The sequence below is a fragment of the Camelus bactrianus genome, chromosome 13 (genome assembly GCF_048773025.1).
Source record: "Camelus bactrianus isolate YW-2024 breed Bactrian camel chromosome 13, ASM4877302v1, whole genome shotgun sequence".
Taxonomy (NCBI): domain Eukaryota; kingdom Metazoa; phylum Chordata; class Mammalia; order Artiodactyla; family Camelidae; genus Camelus; species Camelus bactrianus.
In genome coordinates, this window is record NC_133551.1 from 66500776 (window position 1) to 66512865 (window position 12090).

Here is a 12090-nt window from a genome sequence, read left to right on the forward strand (position 1 = left end):
GGAGCTTGGCTGGATCCTTATTTGGATTGCACCGACTTTGATGTATATTCCCATATACACCGTATATTCCCTTGGAGGTAAAGACCTCCAAGGAAGGGTGGTTTGGCTAGGGCACGGATGGCAATAGATTCAGAATCCCAAAAGATAGGTTGAAATGGTACAGCCATGTCTGTGAGACTTAAACATAACAGATTTGAGTGGAAAGTAGTATTCTCAGGTCCAGTATACCAAGTTCCCAAAAGTATAGGATGTGGGAGACAATTTCATGACAACACATAAGAAGAAATATTTTGTCTGAGATGACTGCGAGCTCGGTGCGTGTCAGTATGAGTGAGGTGTGGTTTGCACCCCTGGATGGAGAAGTGGCCTCGGCTCCCAGGGACATGCTCGGCTGCGCTGCTCAGGGGTTGACGTGCAGTCGGTGCATTGACTTCTGCTCTCATTCGCTTGAGGAGGAGCATAACCAAGGTACGGGACCTTAAAATCATGTCTTAGGTAGATTAATTGTAAGGACAGAAATGCCGGACAAGAGTTCGTAAACCATCTTTACATATTTAAAAAGACTATGTAAAATAGATAAGCAACGAGGATTTACTGTGTAACATATAACACAGGGAACTATATCAGTATGGTGTGATAATCTATAAAGGAAAATAATCTGAAAAATATATATGTAACTGAATCATTTTGCTGTACACCTGAAACTAACACAATATTGTAACTCAACCATACTTCAATTTAAAAAAAAAAAAGACCACATGAGGAAGGGGCATTATGTTCTAGTTTTAGGTGATTCCAGAAGGCAGTAGGTAGAAGTTTTCTCTCGGGCCCAAAGAGAACTATTTGAATTGGTCAAAGTGGAGATGTTTACCTTGGGAATGTAGTGAGTTCCCTGTCACTGGAGGTCTGTAAGCAGAACTTTGATCAGCATGATTAAAAGGTTAGGAATCTGCACTGTGGTGCTCAGAGTCTACCCCATACCAGCCCTCGTGCAGGCACCAAATCCAGGAGTGTCAGGGCTGGGAGGGAGCCTGCTGAACCTCGGGTACAGCTCTTACATCTCACAAATGAGAAAACCACTCTGGTGCCAAAGAAATATTCCTTGTCTTTCTCTTTGCTTTATTTAACGACACTGACTGCTGAAGCTCTCACGCTTGCAGCATCTAGGGCCCTTGCTTTGTGATATCTCCCCCACTGCCCTGACTTGTCTGCATCTGGGGCCCCTCGTCTGTACCCCAGTATTGCAGGTGTCATTGCACTGCCAGAGATCGCGTCTGCTCCAGTCTCCTGGCCAGTCCTGGGAAGGCAGCTCAGCCCACTTAATGGCTATAGGACCACGTCTAAGTGACCGTCACTGAGCCTGCTCCCAGCAGATCTGTGCTGGCTGTGGTTCTTGGGGGTCATGGCGTGTGACTCATTTTAACCTGTCAGGGCCTCTGTCTTAGAACCACAAGTCTAGCTACTCTCCCAGGAGGCGACTTGACAGGAAGGAGTGAGGGCCAACCTCAAGCCACATCCAGTCCCACCTTCCCTGTTAACATTTGCAGCCCAGCATCGGCCACGCCTGGTTACAGCCCCGATCTCTGAAACAAAGTTTCCATCCTGGTCCACACAAGCCTCAACCTCAGACACTCCATAAAGCTTTGGGAGCAGAAACAGGTTTTTTTCTTTCTTTTGTGAAGTCAGTCATTTTGAATGTGAAGTTCTGTGTTCCCCTATTTTCTCCTCCTCCCCAGAAGTCCTTCGGGGGGAGAGTGACAGACGTAGAGTCTGTATGTGTGACTCTGACGTTGGTCAGGTGAGGGGTGCTTTTCAGGGGGAGACGATGGAGGTCTCTGAGGAGAGGGGAGTCCTTGACACCACGGGCTTTTTGTCGATCCCAGCTCAGCGATCTGCCTGAGGTAGGGCCGCTCCCCCAGACCCTTGATCGTCATTGGCTATGCAGGTGCATAGCCAGCCCCACCCGAGGGGCTTGCTGAGGCTCTGGGCTCGTCCAGTGCAGGCATGGCCCCTGGCGAGCCCGTCTTTTGAAATTTACGAAACCTGGGCCTGCCAGGTGTCGTTGACATACTGTTTTCCAAATGGTGGGACTTACAGAGCCAGCCTGAGTGGCCCCTCCTCCTTGGTCCCAGCTCTGTTTGTCTTAGAAAATGTCCATCTCTGCTGGGAAGGTCTCGAAAGCCACCAGGACTGTGGAGCCGATGGCGCTTGTCTGAAGGGGCTCACTCTTGGGCAGACCCCAGCTCAGCGTTTTCCTCCAGTTGTTCCCAGGTTGGTCTGTTGTTTCCCCTACTCCTGGCATTCCTGGCGTTCTCAAAGGCCCCACTCCTTCCCAGTTCAAGACTTTCCAAGGTGGCTTCTCTGCAGTGTCCCCTGGTTTTCCCTGTGGCTCACAGGTTACTCACTCTTCACCACATATATGAATTTCAGCCCTGCACTTCTTGAAGTACCGAGGCCTAAGAAAAAGCCTAGGGGTTTCATCTTTGGGTGTCCATGTTTTAAAGCTGTCCCCTGAGCTGCCCACTTGACCAGAGACCCCTGGGCCTTCCCTCCTGAGCCCTGCCCAGCTGGGCTGTGGCAGTGGTCCTGGGACCATCTTCCCTCCCTCCCTGATGAAGCTGGGGCAGAGTGTGGATGGGGCTGGTTAGACCCTTGGGCAGCCTGCTCCCAGCTCTGGGCCACTCTTGAGCCTTCGTTCACGTCCCAGGAGCGAGTCGCCGGCAATGGCATGGCCACCTTATTGAAATACCATGTTAGCATTTAAACAATATTAATACTATTTGACTCATTAAATATACAAAGGCCAGTTAAAGTGCTTCCATGTGTGTGCTGTTAGTTCTGGCGGGCAACTCCTCAGATGGCTTTATGTGGTTTCAGACAACATTTTAGCACATTCTTAAAATACCCACAAAAGCCTTTATGTAAAAGCTCATAAATGTGAACCACATAAAAATTATTTTTTTTCCTGTTTCATGTCATTATGATCAAAGTACAGTAGGTAAGAATAAATTTTCAAAAACTTGTTGAGGTCCCTCTTTAATTAATGCTTCACGCGCAGAACCGAGCCATAAACCAGGGGACGGTGCTGTCCGTGTGCCCTGCAGCCCCCTCGCCACCGGCCAGGCACGTGGCCGAGGCTGGAGATTCTGGGCAATCTGGGTCGGCCCTTTCTGTTCACTCCCTCCTCTGCTCCCTTTGTCTTGGGACATCAGGTTGAGACTTGCAGCCGCTCAAGTCCCCGGAGATCCCTTTAGGGAAATGGAATGCGAGGCCACTCTTGAATTGTGGCGTCAGGGCCGTTTCGGCACGTCTGCCTCGCCTCGCCTCGCCTCGCCTCGCCTCGCCGCCCCACTGCAAGTGGGCGCGCAGTGTGCAGATGGGCCGCGTCACCTCTGGTGCTGCTGCTCTCATTTTTTTATTGAGTCAAATCGCCTGTAAATGAGGATGCTACCCGGTGGAGTACAATCCCCACTATTGAAAACAATTATGGAGATCACGTGTCCCCGTGGAAAGGTGCTCGCCGTTTCATACCAAGTGCAGAAAAGCCGAACCCAGCGCAGTCCCGCTGCTGTGCTTAACAGTTACATAAAAAGTGAGCATCTGGACAGAGACTGGAAGGGAATTTGGAAAAATCAGATTTATGGGATGAGTTGATTTATGGAGTTATGGGCTAAATTTTAAGTTTCCTTTTTTTAAAAAAAATAATGTTCTTGTAATAAAAATTTTAATATGGGGGGGGAAAGAGTAGTAACCCACACGGAGGCCAGAATCGAACTTGCATTTTTACCTTCTCTGTCTCCAACATTTTGTAACTTTGGACCCTGGTCAGTGTGGCGCACGGGGGAAGCTGAGGATGCTGGGGAGAAGCTGCCCAGAGTGGGAGCCAGGCCACAGGGTGGGACGTTGGAGGAGAAACAGCCAGTTTGCCTTATAAAACGATAATGCTGTTGTTTTACTTTTCTGCAATAAAAGAGAAATCCAAAGGAACGGACTGAGGGGGCTCAAGCACAGGCCACCTGGTGCTTTTGAACTGGTCACCGGGTGGTGTCGACAAGGGCTGTTGAGCCACCAAGCTCTCTGCTGGTTCCCTTCCAGGGCAGCCTGACCTGCTAACCCCTGAGTCCCGTATCACAGGGTGGTGAGCCTTTGACAAGAACCACACTCTGGTTTGGGAGGCGCTTGAGGACTGCAGGCTGTGAGGGGCGGAAGGATGGACATGCCTGCGGGGCTCCACGCCTTCACTCCAGGATCACCAGCGGAAGAGAGGAATGATCGGCCCATCCTCTTGGCCAACACAAGAAAAGCCACATTTTAAAAAGTTGTTGTTTTTTCCCTTTTGATGTGGGGTTGCTCTCCCTGCAAGCAGACTAGAAAGGAAAACTGTGTGTTGGAAACCAGCCCTCTGTCAGCAACAGGACGGGGATGGGCAGGTCTGCCTGGGCTGCTCTTTCGCGGCAGCGCCACTGTGTATGCCTCCTGCTGAGTCGTGAGCTGAGGGGTCGCCAAGGGCCAGGAGAGCAAGCAGAAGGGTTCCCAGAGCCCATGCTGCCCTCTCCCCTGAGTCTCCGGGTGACCGATGCGTCTCCACATGTCTCAGGAGTGCGCCAGGACCGCCCATGTGTGTCCGGCTCCCTACAGGGCTGGGCTGGATCAGGATGGCCCTCTGGGAGGAGATGGGGCCTCAGGCTCTGAACCAAGACACTTACCTGCTTGGGGTTTGGAGAGAGATTTAGGGCAAGAGAAAGAGTCTCCCTGAGCGGGGGTCCTTGAGTGCCCTGCGTTGGCAGTCTCTGGAGGTCACCTGGGGTGGCACCGGGCTCTGGGCCCCCACAGGTGTGTCTCTTCATCCTCTCGGGCTTTCTCTCTCACAGTTCTGCCCCGTGCTGTGCCGGAGCCAGGGTCCTCCCCACCCTCAACCTTTTCACAGACATTCAGCCCCCGGGCTGGCACCTCATCCATCCTCCAGGCCTCAGCTGCCTTCCAGGCCCACTTGCCAGGGGAGGCAGAGCTGTGAATTGCATTTGCCGGCTTTGTCACAGTGGCTAGTGTGGGAGGGAGGAGTGGGCACAGTCTCCCTGAGGAGTCCTGATGGGGAGGGGGCAAGGGTAGCCAGGGTGTGGACCGTCGGGCACCCAGGGGTCCCCGCAATGCATTCGAGCAGGAGGATGAGCAGTCACGGTGCCCTGTGGCTCACAAAGCAGGCACTACTTCCTCGATCTGATCACCTCTTCTTACCCCTTGGTGTATCCATGTACTGACCTTTGTACAGAAACTTACTAGTTTGAAAGAGTTTCAGATTTACAGCAAAATTATCCAAAAAAGATTACAAAGAATTCCTCTATACCCTTCACATACATTCTGTAAATATTAACATTTGCCATGTGTATTTTTTTTATTATATAACAGCTTGATTGAGATGTAATTCACATATGTTTATTTTTAGTTCTTCTTTTGTTATTAAAATTAAGAATAATCTTTGATCAGGTATCTACTGCCCTGCTTTGCTTTTGTCTCTCAAGAGTCCTATAAAGTAGATAGTATCCTTGTTTTATGAAGAAGCCAAGGCCCAGTTCACACAGCTGGTACCTGTGATACGCAGCTGTTGGGCAGATAAACGTGTCCGCAGAGCTAGTAACTGGGGGTTCGGGGATGGGGCCCGTGCCGGCCTGAGTCCCAAGGCCGCCAGCTCCCACCCTCCTTGAGGGTCCCGGAGGTGCCTGCCGCACCAGGGATGTGGGGTTTATTGGGGTCAGAGAAGCCACCGACTTTCTGGTAAAGAATGTGCTAGCCACCAGAGATGAGGTCTTTCCGAGTTTTGGTTGGTCATCGGCAGAATGTGAGATGTGCAGGTCAGCTTGGTGGTCTGTCCGCCTTTGCTTTCTGAGCTCCTCGGGCCTGTGCCCACGGCCGCTCGCTGCCTTGGTGCTCTTGAATTTGGGGTCCTCACCTGATTTCCTTTGCTCCTCTGCCCTTTTCTTGCACTTGATCTGAATGAGGAATTTTTCCGTGTGGCTTCAGACCTGAGGAGGAGGCTCCATCCCAAGCTTAGCCCTTCATCTCTGGCCACAGTGTTGCTCCAAGTTGCTCTGATAGGCCATCAGGAGCCGTGGAGTGTTCTGGGTCAGAGCGCATGGATGTCTGCTCTCCGTGGGAGCAGTCTGGAGCGCTGGGGCTCTGTTTATCCCTCTTTATCTCTTCTGTAAAGTAGCCATCCCAAAAGATAGGCATATCGAACAGTAATGCCTGTGGGGTGTCTCTGTCACACACTTAGCTGGATCCTTTGTTCGGAAGGAATACGAAGCCCAGAGAGGTTTAGTTCTCTTGCCAGAGACCACCATGCTAGAGTAAGTGGCAGCTCAAACTCGTATTATCTTTAGGACTCCTAAGCCTGTGTTCTTTCTGTGCCCCACCCCACCCACCCCACAAAAGGATGCTGTATGCCCTCCCCTGACCAACAGATGATCAGGACAAATGCAAGGATCAACCCTGGAACCACTGTAGGGAGGGTCCTTAATCCCAGACAGACATTTGGATGAATCTTTGTCAAGTGACAACCCCTGGGACCTGGGCTGATGGCCTGTAATTTGACGGGCTTAACATCTAATGGGCACATGGGCCTGTTTCCTGCAGGTATTTTGAAGGCGGCGTCTCATCTGTCTACCTCTGGGATCTGGATCATGGTTTTGCTGGAGTCATCCTCATAAAGAAGGCTGGAGATGGATCAAAGAAGATCAAAGGCTGCTGGGATTCCATCCACGTGGTGGAAGTGCAGGTACCGCTCCCCAGCGGCTGGCGGCCCCGGACCTCCAAGTGCAGATCCCCCCCCCCACCAGTGGTGCAGCCCTGTTCTCTAGCCGGTGCTTCTTGATGGGGGATACTGTGATGTATAAACCCCTGCTTATTCCTTAAAGTGCCTCCAGCCGTTTGGATAAAGATAAGTCAGGATTGCAGTAGTCATTGATCCTAAAGAACTTGGATACACATGACTGCAGATTCACTCCCTTTAAAACCCAGTGAGATTTTTAAGAAGGGTCGTGTGATGGAAATGTCTAGGAAGGGACATGTTAGAGCCACCTGAATTCAGGGGCCACTTGGGGCTCTCCTCAGCTCCAGGTTGTGCCCCAGGTTCTGATCTCTGTCTCGTCCTCCAGGAGAAATCCAGCGGTCGCACCGCCCATTACAAGCTGACCTCCACGGTGATGCTGTGGCTGCAAACCAACAAGTCTGGCTCTGGCACAATGAACCTCGGAGGCAGCCTTACCAGACAGGTAGAGTGGTCGGGGCCCACGGGAGCCGGCCTCAGAGCTGGCTGTGTGCTGGGATGAGTGAGCAGCTGCCCCCACAGAGAGGCCCTGGGACAGCCGCTGGGCCTGACATGGTCTCCCCACAGGCCTGTCGGTGATTCCCAGATTCAGTCACAGGAAGTTTCATCTCAGGTCAGGGTATTTACATTAAAACGCTACTGTGGTGGCGAGGACATACTGCTGGTAACACTTTAGAATGAATGAATTTCTCAGTTGTGACTTAGTTCATGTATTAGGGCTCTTGGTTGCAAGTGACAGGTAAAACTCTGACTTAAGCAAAAATGGAAACGAGTCAGCCCACAGAATTGTGATGTTCAGACTTTCATTCAGCACGGCTGGGACAGAGACACAGTGATGCCAGCAGGACTGTGAATCTCCCTGTGGGGGCTCCTGGGAGAAGAGCTTCTCTCTCAGCAGGTCTGCCCTAACCCCAGAAACGTCTCACTGCCAGATCGGGTTACCTGTCCGTCACAGGATCATCTCCTGAGGCTAGGAGGGTGAAATAGTGGCTAGACCTGGGTCATGTGACCGCCGAGGTGGAGTAGCTGGAACAAGGGTATTGATTTCCTAGAGTAAAACCAGGCAGCTTTTCACAGTAGAGGGCGGGGTGGATGTGGGCCAGTGGCAGGCACTGGACACTGGTGGAGAGGTGCTTTCTGCAGAGAGGACTGACGGACATGATCTTGTAGGTGGAGGTGGGCAGTATGAGAAGTGACCACAGAGCCAGAGGGTCAGCCTAGATGCTTGGCAACAGGCTGCTGGGAAGTAGTAGCCAGGGTCCCAGAAAGGAGAGAAAAGGCTGGAATAAAAGCTGAAGGGATTCAGAAGAGGGAGTGCCTACTTCAAGCACCTGAGCAAGTTTACCGGCCTCCCCACACACGTACCCGGTGGTGACTGGTAACCGACATGCACCTGCTCTCTGCTCAGTTCCGGCCCCCACGCAGCAGCACCCCAAGGATGCAGCCAAATGATGCTCACCAGCATCCTTCAGTTTGCGCCCTAGCCGGGCACTTCTCAAAACTCAGAATATTTTTTCACCTCATAAAGAAAAAAATGAGTACATGTGGTCAGAGCAGTCCAAAGGCTGATTGAGTCAAAGGGTCTTTACATTGGAAGAGTTCAGAGGTCACTTCCCATCCTGACAGGACACCTATGCCTCCCTAATAGGATAGGACCAGGGAGCTCGCTGCCTTGGGAGACAGCCCATTCCTTTCACATCAGCCTCCATGAAAAATTGCATCCGTCCGAGAACCTGTCCTCCAGAGGGGGCCCCAGGCTGCTCGGCTGGCGCCTCACCAGCGTGCATTCGACTACTTGGCTGCCCAGTCCCTACCCAGCCTTCCCCTTTGGGAACCATAAGTTTGTTTTCTGTATCTGTGAGTCTTTTTCTATTTTGTAAATAAGTTCATTTGTGTCGTTTTTTTAGATTCCGCATATAAGTGATACATGATATTTGTCTTTTCTCTGTCTGACTTAATATGATAATCTCTGGGTCTATCCGTGTTGTTGCAAATGGCATTATTTCAGTCGTTTTTTATGGCTGAGTAGTATTCCATTATGAGTTGATCATTTTTAAAGTGAGGTTTTACATGTGTCCTCACACCCTGGTTTTTGTCCATTCTGCTTGTGACAGTTGAATCTCAGTTTTGGTCATCAAGGTATTAGTTGTCCCTTCTGGCTTTGTTCCTTGCACATTGACTAAGATGACTCTATGTCTTCATATTAGGTCAAGGCCAAGTTCAGAGCCCTCCAACCTGGCTTTACTAAAGACTGCCTTAGAGGGAGGCGCCAGCCTGATAACCATCTTTCTGGGGTACTCGTGATTACGGTGGGCTTGTTTAGCTCTAACCAGGGCTTCAAGTTTCCAGACAGATGCCGTTTGAACTGAACCGCTCCCTGCCGTTAAGTAGGAGCAGGTGACTGCAGACCTGGCCGTGGTTTCTTTCTCACCCTTAGGCCCCAGTGCGTCTCCGTACCTCAGGCTCCTTTTATGTGGTAAGGAGCAGTGCTTTGCTGTTTCTCATCTCTGTAGTTGTGAGCAGCCCGGCCAGGCGGATGGGCTCTGAGACCCTCCTGTACAGCTGGAGGGCACCGTCCTGCTCACAGCCTAGTCCGTGAGGGACCAGCGTAGCGCCACCAAGGAGCTTGTCAGAAATGCAGGAATCTTGGGCCTTACCTACCCGGGGCTACCAAACCAGAACCTAAATTTCACAAAATTCTCCAGGTAGTTTACATGCACATTAAAATTTGATGAGCGCTATTCTTTCGGGTTCTACCCCCAGTTCCACCTTGCCACCAACAGGTGGTTCTGGAGACACAGCAGAGTGTCATACAATTCAGTTACAGTTCTGACACTCTCTGCCTGGAGATCCCACAGGTTAAGGGCTCAGTCCCACAACACTGCCTGCCCTCCCCCCTCACACACACCTTCAGATGCTGCAAATCCAGGTTGTCACCCGGGCTTCTGACCTACTGGCTACAAATCAGAGGTTCCCACAACCCCCTCCCTGGGTTCCATTAATTTGCTAGAGCTGCTCACAGAACTCAGGAAACCTGTTTACTCACTAAGTTGCAGGTTTATTATAAGATATTAAAGAGTATGAATCAATAGCCAGTTGAAGACATACACAGGACAAGGTCTCCAACAAGGGGGACTGTCCTCATGGAGCTTGAGGGCCGGCGTGGTGGCACCTGGGAGCGTTTTGTTTCCCTGACCTGGAAGCTCTCTGAACCCCATCCTTTGTGGGATTTTATGGAGACTTCATTACATAGGCACGACTGATTAACTCACTGGCCATTGGTGATTGATTCCACCTCTAGCCCTTCTCTCCTGCATGGAAACCAGGGGTGGAACTAAAAGTTCCATCCCTCTTTTCATGGTTGGTTCCCTGGCAAGCAGCCCCATTGTTAGGTGCTTTCCAAAAGTCATCTCATTAACATAAACCCAGTTGTGGTGGAAAGGGGCTTGTTACGAGTGACAAGCCACCATTTCACCTTTGTGACGTGACTGATTCAGGAGACCGAACGTAACAAGAGATGCTCCCGCTACTCTTATCTCTCAGGAAACTCCAAGGGTTTGGGAGCCGTGAGCCAGGAATCGCAGATGAAGACCAGAAATACATAAGAAACATACTTTGGTTGTCTGAGTAACCAGATGCACCTTATAGATCAGCTGTCACAGCTACTGTGTACCTTCCTCTTGCCTGTCTTCTGCTTAGGTATCCTGAGCACCCATCTCCCAGGTGTCCCTTCAGGTGTGGCAGAGGTGAGCTGGGAGCTTGGGCTGGAAGGTGCTGCCTCCCCTGGAGCAGGCTTGTCCTGACTTCCGCTTCACACATCTAAGCAGGTTTAAGACCTTGTTTAAGGGTCCACGTTTAGGACTCTTCACAGACCAGTCCCAAGGGAAGGCCTTAACTGTGCCAGGATGGGGCGGGCCTGGTGTAACAGGAAGAAGTCCAGACAAGTTAACACTTGGCCTCAGAGAAGGCGGTGTTGGCGGCAGCACAGCGTCCTTGAGAGCGTCCTCGGGGTGGGGGGCTCCTTCTGCAGAGTTGGCCATTCCTTTCTCCTTCTCCGGCTGCCTGACTTTATGAGGATTCCTTTTAACATAAAATGTTTTTTTCAGTCAGATAATAATTATACTTTTAAAAAACATTGTTGTTGTTTTTTTTAAATAAGGCAGAAAGGATACATTTAGTTACTCTTTTAAGTACATTTGTATCCCAGTCACAGAAGCATGTTCATGTGCTTGATCAGTTGTCGTGCCAGGCAGGTGCCTGGGCCGTGTGTCGGGGCCTCCACCACCTCTGCCGTGTCGCAGGGGCCTGCGGCCGCAAGGGATCGCAGGACTCCTTCTCTGGCCTCTGGACAGGGCTGTCCCTATGCCATCCCAGATCCAAGGCTGATGCTCACTGGGCAGAGCCTGTCCTTCTGCATGGAAATGGGCCCTTGTCTTCCAGGAACCGCTGACTGGGGAGGGGCAGCCAGCTCTCCCACAGCCTCCCCCCTGCCCGCCACCTGAGGAATGGTGGAAAATCCTAAATCTGTATCCGGAGACTGTTTCCTCCATCACTTACCGCTCTGAACTGTTTATAATTCTTCCTGGTTTACAGTGACCTGGACAAATATTTAATCCTCAGCCTTCCTAATAGTTTAAATCAGAGCTGTCAGCCCACGGCCAGGCTCTGGTTCCGGCTTGCCATGAGCGGTGCCTGCTGCCAAGCCAAACGCGGGCCTGATGAGTGGCTGTCCTCAGCGCACCGGGCCGGGCCTTGGGCCTGTTTGGATTGCCTGTGCTCTTGGGCTTTAATGAGGAAATTCATGCTCTGTCATCATCCTAACGGCCGGTCACATAACTCATCTGAGGTACATTAAAGCTGGGGCTGGTTTCCAATGTAAGTAACTGTAAAAGGAGGGGCTGGGAAGCAATGAGGGTGACAAATCTAAGTTAATGATGCGTAGCTTCTGCGCAAACAGGGGAAATGAGAGTTGCGGGTTGAGCTCTGTGTCCCAGATGAGCCTTGGGAAAATGTCTGTGGTTGTCTTGGATGGGAGGCGAAGGGGTTCCAGGAAAGTTGAGCAAATCAGTGATAAAGAGCAAACACATGTGGTTGTGAGGACCGCCTCCTTTGATTGGGTTGTGAACAAGATGGAGCTGTCACTCGCGTTTAACAGGTCAGTAAGCTGTTCAGTAGCTTGCCCATGGCGACTTATCTAACTAACAGGCAGAGCCAGGATTTGAACCCACATTTGTCTGCCTAGAGAAAAAGAAAGCTACGTTCTACCA

The 12090-nt window shown here is 51.1% G+C and overlaps 1 protein-coding gene across 3 annotated transcripts in view; it reads left to right on the forward strand.

Annotated features, from left to right (window-relative positions):
• Nucleotides 1–12090, forward strand: part of CAPZB (capping actin protein of muscle Z-line subunit beta) — a 130908-nt gene that overhangs the window by 105850 nt on the left and 12968 nt on the right. For all 3 annotated transcript variants that reach the window (XM_074377295.1, XM_010957447.3, XM_010957448.3), the window contains exons 5-6: nucleotides 6631–6772; nucleotides 7152–7268. In XM_074377295.1, coding sequence (XP_074233396.1) covers nucleotides 6631–6772; nucleotides 7152–7268 — 259 coding nt within the window. The remainder of the gene's footprint in view (nucleotides 1–6630; nucleotides 6773–7151; nucleotides 7269–12090) is intronic.